This window comes from Bubalus bubalis, chromosome 4 (assembly GCF_019923935.1).
Source record: "Bubalus bubalis isolate 160015118507 breed Murrah chromosome 4, NDDB_SH_1, whole genome shotgun sequence".
NCBI lineage: Eukaryota > Metazoa > Chordata > Mammalia > Artiodactyla > Bovidae > Bubalus > Bubalus bubalis.
In genome coordinates, this window is record NC_059160.1 from 13,398,226 (window position 1) to 13,411,677 (window position 13,452).

Below are 13,452 nucleotides of genomic sequence, written 5' to 3' on the forward strand. Positions count from 1 at the left end.
CATGCATCCATCCATCCATCCATTCATTCATCCATCCATCTATCCATCCATCCATACATCTGTTCATCCATCCATCCACCTATCTATCCATCCCTCCCTCCCTCCATCCATCTACCCACCCATCCATTCATTCATGGAATGTGTCTGTAGTATCCAGGCATGTTCTGGGCCTCACGATGGGAGTGAAACGGCTGAGCTGTGAGCCTGGCCTGGAGGTGCTGGTGTTTTCATGGGGGTGGGCAGCGCGTCTACACAGAGGGCTGGGCAGGGATGTTCAGCCCTGGTGCAAAAGGTCACCCCAGGGAAGGCTGTCCCGCATGTGGGGGAAATGGTGGCCGCTGTGGGGGACACAGGCAGTGGCTGTCCCTGGGCTCTAAGCAAGTTGGGGACATGGAGCTCAAGAGGGAGGTTGGTTCAGGGGAGGTTATGGCTTCACCCCCAGAGAACTGGGATGCTACGTGAAAAATACATTAGGACATGAGGCAGAAACATATATTAAAACTACAAATCAACGTGGTTTCAACTGAAGACGGGAAAATGCCATGGGGGTATTGGCTAATTACAGTAGACTTGATCAATGAGGCCATAGCCTGCTGGTCTCAGTCTGCCCGTTACGCATCTGTTGGATGGGCCCAGGGTGGAGAGGAAGATGCTGGCTCTGAAGGGTCTCTGAAGGGTGAGCCTGGAGGGAGATCCGCGGGCCCTGCCAAGGGGAGGCACTGCTCTACGCTGAAGTCACCAGCAAATGCAAGGGTTTGCCCACAGCTGGAAGTGGGTTCATTTGGAGCTCAAGTGGAAAATATCTGGAAGTGCCCTTGGTTGGGGGTGGGGCAGGAGGCAGGGATGCTCAGTGGTCAGGGTGGCCCCTGGATGCCTGCCAGGCTCGGCTGGTATAGTGAGGTGCCTGGTGTCTTTGGGTTGGGAGTTTGGCTGGGTCCTGGTTTCCGAGTCACCCTGCCTTCTCCTGGAGGTTCTTCCAGCTGTGGGCTTGCCTCTAGCTGGTGGGGGTCTGAGACAACATGTTGCTTTGGGGAGGAAATGCCCCCGAATGCCATCCGCAGTGGCCTTTGGGGGGCAGGGATGGGGATGTGGGTTTGAGGGGAAGATGCAGGGCTTGGGTCCCAGTTACTGGCAGCTTGGGGTGGGGGCTGCCCTGTTGTTGGCTGCAGGCCCTACCCGCATCTTCCCTGGGGCAAGGTGATCTAGGGCAGGAAGTGAAAGGGAAGCAGGGGTGGGAGTCGGGGAGCAGCTCCCCCTCCCAGGCAGGCTCTGGGGAGCTGGCACGGCACGTCAGAGGCTGGACGCCTGAAGCCAGAGATGATGACCAGTGCCTAGAGCTTTTGAGCTTCTGAGGTTTCTTTCCCACATGGGGGCCCTTCCCCCAGGAGGGGCATGAGGATGCCCCGGGGCCCACTCTCAGCGTCAGTGGGGTGGGGGGAGCTGCAGTGTCATCCCTTGCTACCTCGGATGCTGGCGTTTCTTGCATCAAGTGCACGGCCTAGTACCCTGAGGACCTTCCCAGGCCTGAGGCTGGTGGGGGGGCGTCTCCAGCACAGAGTGTCTGGTGGCTCTGGGGGTCCCAAAGCCTACCTCCTTACCAGTAGTGAGCTGGCAGCTGCGAGGTCTCCTGTTATTCATTCCAGGGTCTGGCTTGTAGAGCCTTAAATCTTGAGCATGGAGAGCATGAATTTCCATGGGGTGATTAATGAAAGAAAAATTGAGCCGGCAGCACAGAAAGTGACCGGGTTGAAGAGAGTCAGTGACAAGTTGGATGGTCTCCCTGCCTCCCTGCCAATCCAGAGCTCTGACCCGGCTGGGGGCGCCACCTGGTGGTTGCAAGGGTGGTGGCACCCAGTCCCCGGCTGAGCGGAGTGGACGCACCCCGTTAAAGGTGGGGGCTCTGGGCCTGGTGTGCCCACCCCTCGGAGCCTTGGCCCTGTCCCTCTGGGGCTGCTGAGGGACATGGGGCCAGGGTGGCTCTCCACGGCGCGGGGACCCAGCAGCCGCTCTGGTCACCCGACTCCATTGCTGCAGCTCTGGGTGGGGCATCTGGTTTAGGGGTGCTTCCCAAGTGGCTCAGCGGGTAAAGAATCCATCTGCAGTGCAGGAGACACAGGAAAAGCAGGTTCAATCCCTGGGTCGGGAAAATCCCCTGGAGGAGGGCAGGGCAACCCACTCCAGTATTCTTGCCTGGAGAATCCTATGGGCAGAGGAGCCCGGCGGGCTGCAGTCCATGGGGTCTCAATGAGTCGGACACGACTGAGCGGAAGCACACTGGTTTAGTGACGGTGGGAAAAGCCCCACTTCCTTTGTCGTGCCCCGTCTGGACCACCTTCCTGTCTCCCCATTTATCAAAATCCTGCTCATTCGTCAAAGCCCAGCAAGCCCTTCCAGCTGCATCTTGAGTGGGAGCATCTCTCCGCACTCCTGCACAGCGCCCTGCCCCGTCACCTGGTCACTGCAATGGCCTGACTGCTCGCCTGCCCCCTTTGCCCTCCGATGGCCTGTTCTCCGCACAACAGCCAGAGTGACCTACTGAAATCCCAGATCACATCCCTGACCTGCTCCCGGCTCGCCATCCCACCGAGAACAGATGCTGTGAGGGCCCGCCCATTGGCCCCCACCACTGTCACCTCGCTCCCCCCTCCCCTGCCCCCAGCTGGCCAGGCTCACCCCCAGTCAGGGCTTTTCACCTGCTGTCTCCTCTGGAACTTCCCTCCCCATTATTCATGTGGTTGACTTCTCCTCTTCTGGTGCCTAGTCGCTCAGTCGTGTCCAACCCCTTTGCGACCCAGTGGACTGCAGCCCGCCAGGCTCCTCTGTCCATGGGATTCTCCGGGCAAGAATACTGGAATGGGTTGCCATGCCCTCCTCCAGGGGATCTTCCCAACCCAGGGATCGGACTCCCATCTCCTGCATCTCCTACACTGGCAGATGAGTTCTTTATCACTGGAAAGTCCCTCCTTTTGTGGGTCCCTCCTCAAATGACACTTTTTGAGAGGCCTCCCTGACTGCCCCCCGCCCCGCCCCGCCCCCCGTTACTTTCTGACTCTTTCTCATCCTGACTTCTTTTTCTTCACGGCACCTGGACTTTTGTCTTCTGTTTGCTTGTGTGATGTCTGCGTCCCCCCTTCCCCAGGGTGTCTCCCTGAGCTCAGGGCAGGGCCTGGCTTTCCTGAGTGGTGGCGCCATTCCAGTTTGTGGAACAGATTAGAGAGGAAGTGTGTCTCCTCCAGGAGCCTCTGGCCCTGCCTGGCTTCCCGCTCTCCGCCTGCACGTGGCTGCCCGGCCTTCACAGCCACGTGTTTGCTCCCTGGAGGCTTGGGTTCTGAATGTCACAGCCTGGCACCTGGCTCATGAAATGTCACCCAGAGGCCAGCACCTGGCCCTGTCACCCTCTCCACAGGGCTTCTTTCTTTTAAATTCTCGCAGTGGTCCTGAAGAGGCAGGCAGCATCGCATTTTCCACCTGCCCGGTCCACATGTCTGCGGGGCTGCCCCTTCACCTGTTCCCCGAGCGTACAGTCTGGGAAGCTGTGCTTCCCTGGCTCCCATCTGGCCCCAGTAGAGGCCCCGGGAAGACAGTTCCCGAACACCAGCACCACTGTGCTAACAACTGTGCTCTTGTTTAATCGCTCAGTCGTGTCTGACTCTGCAATCTCTGTAGGAGCCTCTGTAGCTCACCAGGCTCCTCTGTCCATGGGTTTCTTCAGCCAAGAATACTGGAGTGGGTTGCCATGCCCTCCTGCAGGGTATCTTTCCAACCCAGGGACAGAACCCGCATCTCCTATGTCTCCTGCTTTGGCAGGTGGATTCTTTACGCCAGAGCCACCAGGGAAGCCTGTGGCTGTAGGTCCTCAGGAAATACCTGGTGACTGATGGACTCAGGCTCCGCGGGGGTGGAGGAGGGAGTGTCAGTTTATGGAGCGGAAGACAGGCCGCTGTGGAGACTGCATCTTCGCAGGCAGCGCAGCCCCAGGGGAGCTGTGCAGCAGAGCTGGGTGCAGCTGCCAGCTCCCTGGGGGTGTGTGGGGAGTGGTGGGCTCCTGCACAGCGGGTACCGGCACAGCGGGTACCGGCCAGCCCCTCAGCCAGGCCAGGGAGCGCCTTCCTACTTCCAGCTCTGTGGAATTTTTCTTCCCGCTCCTGAGGACTGTGGGCAAGTGCCCCTTCCCATCAGGGCGGTGGGATACAGTCGCCGCAGAGTCTGGCTCAGAGGAACGGGGTTCTGAGGTTCTCTCCCAAAGCCCTCACTTGCTTCCATGGCCACCGTGGCCCCACCCCAGCCCCTATTCTTCCTGAGCTCCAGGCCCTCCTCCGCCCAGTGGGACTCCGGCAGCCCTGCGTGTGCAGCTGGGACTTTCCGCGTTTGTCACGTGCTTTCCCTGTGCCCTGTTTAATCTGTCTTCATTGAAGTGACCTACAGGGGTCATGAGGCTGGTGTCATCCCATTTGCCAGATGAGGAGACTGAGACACGGAGAGGCTGGGGGCTTTGTGCAGGTCACACCCCAGTGTAGTTCGGGCCATGTGGTACCTGCTCGGTGTCTCACGGTTGGGGCCGGGGATGGGGTGGGGTGGGGGTGGGGATGGTGGGGGCGGGACCAGCAGTCTTCTGAGTCCCATGGAGTTGGATTCGGGCTAACGGGCTTTCCTTTCTCTCCAGCTCTGTGGCTGTGGGCTGCTTGGAGTGGGCATTTGGCTGTCCGTGTCGCAAGGCAACTTTGCCACCTTCTCCCCCAGCTTCCCCTCGCTGTCAGCAGCCAACCTGGTCATCGCCATAGGCACCATCGTCATGGTGACGGGCTTCCTTGGCTGCCTGGGGGCCATCAAGGAGAACAGGTGCCTCCTCCTCAGTGTAAGTTGGACCCCCAGCCCTCTAGGCCCCCAGTCCCCCAGCACCCCAGCCCTCTGAACACTGGGGCCGCTGAGCTCACTGGGTGTATAGCCTGAGCTTCTAGAATGACCACGCCCCTCTTCCTCATGATTGGATACCCCTGGCCTAGGTGCCCCTCCCACTCCTTGATTGACTGTCAGGCTTTATCTCCCTCCCCTGCCCACATGGGATCCTCAGGAGTGGTGGCCCCTCCCTACCTGGGAAGCCTGCCCCCTGCCATCCTGTTTGCGCCCCGTCCCAGTCCATGACCACGTGCCCATGCCTGAACCTTCTCATTCCAGTTCTTCATCGTCCTGTTGATCATCCTCCTGGCGGAGCTGATCTTAATTATCCTCTTCTTTGTCTACATGGACAAGGTAAGTCTTCCAGGAGGGGAGGGAGTGTATGGAGTATCATTGCCCTTGGGGTTGGGTCAGGGAATCTGGAGGAAAAGCACTGACAAGTTGTATCTCTGAGGAGAGGAGAGCTTTTGGTGGGGGCAGCAGGGGGCTCATCTGCTTTTGTTGTCTTAGGAAGTGTGTGTGTGTGTGTGTGTTGCTCAGTCGTGTCTGACACTTTGCGACCCCATGGACTGTAACGTGTCAGGCTCCTCTGTCCATAGGATTTCCCAGGCAAGACGACTGGAGTGGGTTGCCATTTGCTACTCCAGGGGATCTTCCTGACTCAGAGATTAACTTGCATGTCTTAGGATGTAGACCCTCTAGTCACCCAGGGATGCCCTAACCCTAGCCCTGACTGGGGAGCACCACTGAGCTCCCCATCACTGGGAGCATTCAAGCATAGCTGTGCTGACCACTTGGAGAAGGGTCAAGTTCTCCAAGAACTTGAGAAGCCCCAAATTCTTGAAGTTGTCCAACTTATTGAAGTTCTTCTCCAAGAAGAACTTCTGCACGAACTTGAAGTTTTTCTCCAAGAACTTGAAAAGTTCACATTTTAGGCCAGAAACCCTGCGCCCCAAGTTCCCAGGCTGAAATATGGAAAAGTTCATATTTCAGGCTGGAAACCCTATACAGAACTCACTGGGTGGCTGGGCTGGGCGCTAGGGAGGGTAACTCAGAGGTAACATGGTGAAATTTTCCAGGGGATATGCATAGGGCTCAGCATCAAGGGAGCTGTGCTTCCTTTTCCAGAGGCCTTTGGGGATAGGCAGCTGATCTCATGGGCTTCCCTTGTGGCTCAGCTGGTAAAGAGTCGGCCTGCAGAGTGGGAGACTTGAGTTCGATCCCTGGGTTGGGAACATCCCCTGGAGAAGGAAAGGGTACCCACTCCAGTATTCTGGCCTAGAGAACTCTATGGACTGTATAGTCCATGGGGTCACAAAGAGTTGTACATGACTGAGCAAAAACCACTTTCACTCACTCACTTCAGCTGCTCTCAGGCTGCACTGGGGGTTCAGGAGGTTAAGAAGGACTAACCCCTGACCAGGCTGGACAGTTCTCCACCCAGTTGGGGAACTTCCTCTGGGACCACCAAGAATGACTGGCCAAGCGTGCAGACTTAGAGCTCAGGGGCTCTTCTGGTTCATGGTAACCAGAACCATGTAACCATCTGCCCCTTGGGTCCTGAAGGAGTCTCCCAGGCCACACCGAGAGGGAGAGTCACTATGAGGGTTAGAAGCAGTGATTCCTTTGCATCTGTATAAAGGAGGCACTAATAATACTGAGAGATGCCTGCGGGCCAGCCCTGTTCTTGGTCTTCATGGGAATCATTCCTTTAATTCTCACAACTGTCTCCGAGGTGGATGTTATGTCCCAGTGTTACAGACAAGGCAGAGGTGGGAGAGGGTAAGCAACTTGCTGGCGAGGGGTGGCCCCACACTTTGGACAGCAGCTCTGCGCCCTGCAGTTCCCAGGGTGTGTTCCCACAGGACCAGCGTGTAGGGTGGGATGTCATGGGCCAGGGAGCAACATGTCCTGTGGGGGGCATGTCCTGGGAACAGGGGAGCTGTGGGGGGCCTTGTGCTGTCTCCGCCTCTGAGGGTCCCTGCTCCCTCCTGAAACGCTTGGCTCTCACAGGGGTCACCTCCGGCCCCCAGCAGGCCTCCCCCATGAGTCTGCGGGGCCGGCACTCACGGCTGACCTGGGCGACCTGGGGAGAGGGGCAGCCTCCTGGTCCCCCCACCACCCCAACCTGAGTCTGCCCTCGCCCGACAGGTGAATGAGAATGCCAAGAAGGACTTGAAGGAGGGCCTGCTGCTGTACAACTCAGAGAACAACGTGGGGCTGAAGAACGCCTGGAACATCATCCAGGCAGAGGTGAGGGCTGCGGGCGGGGACAGGTGTGGGTGGAAGGCGGGGCCTGGGCCTCACACTCCACATCCCAGCCTGGGATGGGCCACCAGCTTTCTGGGTCAGACATGGTGCTCTGGGCGGCAGCTGCAGCGGGGTGGCGGGGTGGGTGGTGGGCTGCGCAGGGGCCTGGATGTGGCCGGCAGCCATCCGAGGGGCTGGGAGCTGGGAATCAAGATGGGCAATCAGGAGGGCACCTCCTCCGTCCCATCCGTTCTGAAGCTTCGGCACGAATGACAGTGTTTTAGCAACAGGTCTGCCTCCCTGGTTGTGACTCAGGAAACCGTGTTCTAAGAGGAAACATGTCCGTGTAGCTCCATGTGGAGCCTGGGGAGGGGCTGCCATCGCGAAGCCAAGAGCTGGGGCAGACCAGCAGAGGGCTGAGTGCTCTGCCCAGTGCCCAGTGCCCAGTGCCCAGCGTCCCGCTCAGAGAGCAGGCAGCCGGCCTCCAGGAGGGAGATATCATTCCGTCCCCTGGGCCTAGCTGGGGCCCAGAGAAGGGACAAGCAAGCTGGACTCTGGGTGCCAGCACCCGTGGGGCTGGGCGGCAGGGAAAGGCCCGAGCTGGACCGTCTAACCGCCCCTCCCCGCCCCTCCCCGCAGATGCACTGCTGCGGTGTCACCGACTACAGAGACTGGTTCTTGGTGCTGGGGGAGAACACGGTCCCCGACCGCTGCTGCATGGAGAACTCCCAGGGCTGCGGACAAAACAACACCACCCTCGTGTGGAGAACGGTGAGGCTGGGCACCCCGGGGGCCCCTGGGTGGACAGTCTGGGTGGGGGCGGGGGTGGCCCAGGACACCAAGGAGGTGGCTTACTGTGGGGTGGGGGAGGGCACACAGGCCTGAAGCCGAAAGGCAGTGGCAAGTGAGCGTCTGGGCCCACGTCTCGGGGAGTCAGAGTCGGATAGGAATGGGCTCTGGGGCTGTGCAATGGGGCCTTGTGGACCGAACCGGGGTGGGGGCGGGGTCCAAAGGGAAGTGAGCTGGGGGCTGGACAGGAGGGTCCACGGTTCACCCCAGCACCTGAAGCTGTGGTCCTCACTCCCCAGGGCTGCTATGAGAAGGTCAAACAGTGGTTTGCTGACAATAAGCACGTGCTCGGCACGGTGGGGATGTGCCTTCTAATCACGCAGGTAAGGGGGCTGTCCTGCCAGCGGGGTGGAGGGGACAGCCCGAGGGAGACCCCTCCCTGCAGGGCCTGCGCCCCCCGCCGCCAGGGCCTGCCCGAACCTCCTCACGTCCCCCTGAGCCCTGGGCCTGTGCTGGCCTTGCAGGAAGGGCTGGCTGGGACAGGGCTGTCCCCCCCAGGCACAGGGACCTTTTTTACTTTGTGAACCAACCGCGTGGCATCAGTGTGAGCAAGGCCCAGGGGCGGCCTCCTCGGGGTCCGTCCTGCCCCGGCGCCTGTGAGAGTGCGTCCCGTAGCCTGGCGTGCAGCTTGGTTTCTGTGCCTTTGCCTCCATGTCTGTGTAGTGGGCTTGATCACGGGTCACTTCTTAGCACCACATGAGTCTGATACCCGGAACGTCAGGCCGGGAGGGCGCTCAGGAAGGGCTGCTGCCCTCCTTGGTCTGCGTTTTGTGGGTGGTTGTGCTGCACGGCCCAGCGTGGGTGACGGAGAAGGATGCCAAGGAGACCCTCAGCTCCCTCCTGGACAAGGAGGCTGACGTGGTGGGAACAGGAGACCCCCCCCCCCCATCTTTCTGGGGATTGGGGGCTCCCTCCTCGCCCAATTGTGTGTAACTGCTACCCCTGATGAGCCCCGACCCCTGACCGGTGGGTCCACAGAGAGACAGACGTCCTGCTCGAAGTCCCTTTTCTTCCCTAAACCCTGGGGCCTGTGGTTTAGACTGAGTCTGCTCGTCGAAGAGCCTTCGAGCTTGGAGGATGAGCCACTGTGCCCGCTTGGGGCTCTGAGGGGAGACAGGCCTGTGGAAGAAGGCTGTGTGGTTCCGAGTGGGGCTCAGGTCAGGGTGGCCCGCGGCAAGGCCTGGAGCAGGGCGCTGGGGCTGGGCTGGGTCCAGCCCCCGGCCTCCAGGGCCACCGCAGACCTTGAGTGTGAGAGCCACGGAGGCAGTGAGTGTCCCCAGCCAGCGGGTCCGTGCTGTGTGCTGCTGCCCGAGGGGCGGGCAGGCTGCTCCCCTGCTCCTCCAGTGCGTCAGGACCCAGGGGGTGCGGGGACACAGATGGCCATCAACATCCTCCCGAGGCAGCAGCCGTGAGTCGCCGTGCCGTGGGCCCTGGGACTCCGCTCAGTGTTACTGCCGCCTCCCCACTGGCTCCCCAGCTCCTCGGCTCCCTGCCGTTTAGGGTCAGGCCCCTGTCCCCACCGTGCTCTGAAACAGCAGATTTCTGGGCCTCACAGCTAGGTGACATCCAGCCTGGACAGTCCGAGGGGCCAAGCTCCCCACGTGCGGCCCGCCTTAGCTCTGCTTCACCCTCGCGCCCCCTGGCGTCTGCATGATGGGAGGGGCTCCCCCTGGGCCCCCGTCTCAGGCCCCTTGGCCCCATGTCTTTCAGATTCTGGGCATGGCCTTCTCCATGACCCTCTTCCAGCACATCCACCGGACTGGGAAGAAGTACGACGCCTGAGCGGCTGGCCGAGCGCCCCGGCCCCCGCAGACACTGTGCGAGGGAAGAGGCCTTCAGCTCTGTGTCGCCTGCACCTCCAGACTGCTGACCCCTGCATCCCCGCCCTGGCCTGCCTTCCTGGCCACCTGCCGAAGCCTTGTCAGTGGGCGGAGGCCGGGGGCGGGGGAGGAAATGCAGAGACCTTGGGGTGCTGGGGCGCCCAGATTCCTGTGTATTTGCCAAAGAAGACAGGGTGGGTGGGTGGGGGGCGTGCTCCAGGAGCCCCCAGCACTGATGTGTTCCTGCCCTGTCTTTTTTCCTCAGCTGACACTTTGTCCCCTGCATGGCATGGGGTGGGGGTGGGGGCGCTCAGGGCTGCCTTCTGGTGGAGAGACTGCCCAGTAGCGGCCCCGGTGCCCCCCAGCCACCCAGAAGAGGGGGCGCACTGGCAGGGGGCCGGCTGAACGTCTCCAGGCCGGGCTGGGCTGTGGGAGCGTCTCACCCAGGCATTTTATACCTTACAGTGTAACTTTTTTTTTTATTTTATTTTACTCTGATTATGATTATTCAGGAATACTATCTCTCAGATAAGTTTAGGGTTAGCTTTCTGATTTATAACTTTGTACTGCGTTGATTTCTGTAACGGTTTGGTTTTCTTTCTGCGGGTGGGGGACGGGAAGGGACAGGGCACGTCCGTTCGTCTGGTTTCTATCAGGACAGACCGCTGGGCACACTCAGGAGGCTGCGGCCAGGATGCACTGAGGGAGGGGGGAGCCTGGGGGAAGGCGGCAGGGGAGATAGCGGGGCGGGAGGCACGGGATGGAAGCGAGACGCAGGGCAGGGGTCTTCTGGGAGCTGGGGGTGCTTTGCCAGGAACGAGGCGGAGCAGGCGTGGGTCCTTACACGTTTCTGATGAGCAGTTCTTTTTCCTTCTTCCTCCTGCCTGCCCTCTGCAGGCTGGGAGGCTCCCCTTCCACCCCTTGCGGGGGATTCCCGCGACAGGTTCTGCAAACCCGTTATTTCACAGACATTCCTGCTAGAAACTCTCGGACAAATACCTCTCTAGTTCAGATGCTGCTCACTCTCTCACATTGCTTCTGGAAGGGGAAGCAGTCCTTCCGTGGAGCTGCTCAGACGTGACAGAGGACCTGCGACCTCCAGAGGGGAGGGAGTGGGGAGCCGTGATGGTCCGGCCGGAGTCACTGCCGGGAGGGAGGGAGGGAGGGGGGGATGTCCACCCGGCTGCCAGGACCCTCAGCTCCTTGCTCGGGGTTCACTGATGCGGTGGTGGCTTGCAGTCATGTCCTCTGTGACCCCAAGGGAAAGCAGAGAAAACTTGAGGAAACCCAGAGGGATCCTATTACAGTGGCCCCAGGACAAAGCAACCTGAGTCAGGGACTGGAGGTGGACAGCTGGGGGGCGTCTGGCCACAACCAGGTGCCCACACCAGGGCTCATGCTGGCCTAAGCAAGTTGTGCAGTTGAAATATAAGAATCCGTAGGGCTGAGCTTGGAAAGGTTCCTCACCAGCTAGCACTTCCCCAGACGGGCCTCACCTGGGTGCTGCCTTTGTCCTGCACCGTTTGGCTGGGCGCCCCAATCTCCCGAGGGGTGCCCCCCGCTTTGTCTCCTCCTAGCCTGTGTATCCAAGAGCTGACACCCAGCCAGCACCCCCTTCTCCCCTTAAGCATAAGATGGTTGGGACCAGCAGTGCAGAACTTTGTGTGTTCAAGGGTCGTGCTTCTGGGTGGTGGGGAGCGGAAAAAGGGTGGTCCCGGTGAGCTGGGTGGAGCAGAGACCACCTCCTGGCATAGGAGTGGGGGTGCCTGTGGGCAAGCTTGTGGGCGGGGTTTGGGTGGAGGATAGGCCAGTGCACACATGACTGGCCCTCCCCACCCTCTGGGCCTGACTTCTTGGAAAGGAGCTTCAGTGGCTCCCCTGGGAACCCAGGTCTGCGGAGCCCAGAATAGACGTACACCCTGCCCCCTCGAGGCACCCTCAGCAAACAAGCATTTGAGTGGCACATTGGGACTGCTGCATAATGAGTTTGTTTTGGGGGGGGTTGTTTATGCCTATCAATGCAATTTTAAAGTTGTGTTAAAATCAACAGCAAAAGCCTAGCACCTTGGGGGTGATTGGGTCTCCCTGGAATCTCCTGTTTCTGGAGCTTCGGGGATGCTCTCTGGCCCTGGGGCCCTTGCCTCAGTTTCCCTCCTCCTGCCAGCCACCCCGCCTCGTCCATCTGTCTGCAGAGCCTTATCCACAGTTCCCCAAACTGCCTTCTTGCCTGGCCCTGTGCTTGGCTGATCGGTCACTTGGCCGCATCCACTCAGGGCGGCAGGCTCTGTGTACTGGGGGAGAGCCCTTCTGTGACCCTTTTCCCGTTGTGCAGAGCGGTTCCCCTGCTGCACAGAAGGCATGCTGCGTGCTGTCAGTGACGGGGCTCGGCATCTTCTCGGTGTCTCCCGACTCTGGGCTCACGCCAGAGCTACCTGAGTGAGTCCCCTCCCTGGCAGCTCCCTGCCCGGGTCAGAGTCAGTTCCAGGGGGTCTGATGCAGGCAGGTTAGAGTGGACTCTGAAGGCCAAGGTTCTTCAGCCTTTAGGGGCATGCCTGCCTCCACCCGGCCTTTCTCTGCAGGCAGGTGGGTGCAGGGCAGGTGGGCGAGCAGGGCTGAGCACCGCCCCTAGGGGCAGCAGCTGGTGCGATCCCCCACCCCCCAGCTCCCCGCCTGCCACCAGTGTGAGCCTCTCACTCTGACAAGGCTGCTGACCACCCCCCCCACCCCTCCGAGACCCTCAAACAGGTGTTCTGGTTTGACTTGCACCCGTTGGCTGTCCCTCCTTGCTCTGGTGGCCAAAGCGTGGTCCAGGTGGATGGAAAGGAGGTCCCCACCTCTCCGGCCCCTGCCCACCACTGGTGGAGGTGCTAACAGCAGGGACCTGGACAGATAGAGCAGGGAGGTGCCCTGCAGGGCCGGCCTCTGGTGTGCCCGTCCTCCCATCCTCCCCTCCGCCGCCGTGCGGCCGGGTCCAGGGTACGTCCCCGCCTCCCTCCTGACCGGGCCTCCCATTGAGGGCGAGGCCGGGGATCCTGCCTGCACCCCGTCCACTGAGGCGACATGGCCGAGCGGGGTCCCACGGGCTGGTTTCAGCGCACTTTTCTGCTTGCGATGCCGCATCTGTACGCTTCCTTCATCCTGGTCCTGGCTGTGGAACGCCATGTTTTTAGCATGTTTTTAAATAAAAGCTGGTAACGTGTCAAAAGCACACTCAGGCTGTCTCTTTGTGGTGTTCCTGAGTCCCCTGAGCCGTGACTGTGGCCTCTTGCACGAGGCGGTTGGTATGAGGGACCAGCCTGCCTTGTCCACGCTGAGCCCAGGGCAGGGGGCTCTCCTCCCCTCCTCGGGCCCTGGCTACAGATCTGTAGGTGGTGGCTTGCCTCTCTGGGGACCGAACAGTCCTCATGCCTGCCTCGGCCTGGTCAGTGGATGCAGGCTCCATCAGGGGCCAGCTTGAGTGGTCTGAGCAGCCGCATGAGAGACCAGCTCCCAGCTCAGTGTCTGTCACCCACCACTGATGGCCTGTCCTGTGGGCTGGGTTCATACCTGTGTGTGGGAGCAGTCCCGGAGCAAGTCATCCATGGCCCCATGGGGCAGGGCTGTCAGGGTTAAGCACTTGTGATGTTCCTGGGGTTCT

At 60.5% G+C, this 13,452-nt stretch overlaps 1 protein-coding gene across 2 annotated transcripts in view; it reads left to right on the forward strand.

The window, feature by feature from the left end:
- Positions 1-13,025, forward strand: part of TSPAN9 (tetraspanin 9) — a 191,774-nt gene extending 178,749 nt beyond the window's left edge. For both annotated transcript variants that reach the window (XM_044940975.2, XM_044940976.1), the window contains 6 exons: positions 4,664-4,855; positions 5,176-5,250; positions 7,048-7,149; positions 7,786-7,917; positions 8,235-8,318; positions 9,706-13,025. In XM_044940975.2, coding sequence (XP_044796910.1) covers positions 4,664-4,855; positions 5,176-5,250; positions 7,048-7,149; positions 7,786-7,917; positions 8,235-8,318; positions 9,706-9,777 — 657 coding nt within the window. In that variant the 3' untranslated portion in view covers positions 9,778-13,025. The remainder of the gene's footprint in view (positions 1-4,663; positions 4,856-5,175; positions 5,251-7,047; positions 7,150-7,785; positions 7,918-8,234; positions 8,319-9,705) is intronic.
- Positions 13,026-13,452: the final 427 nt, after the last annotated feature.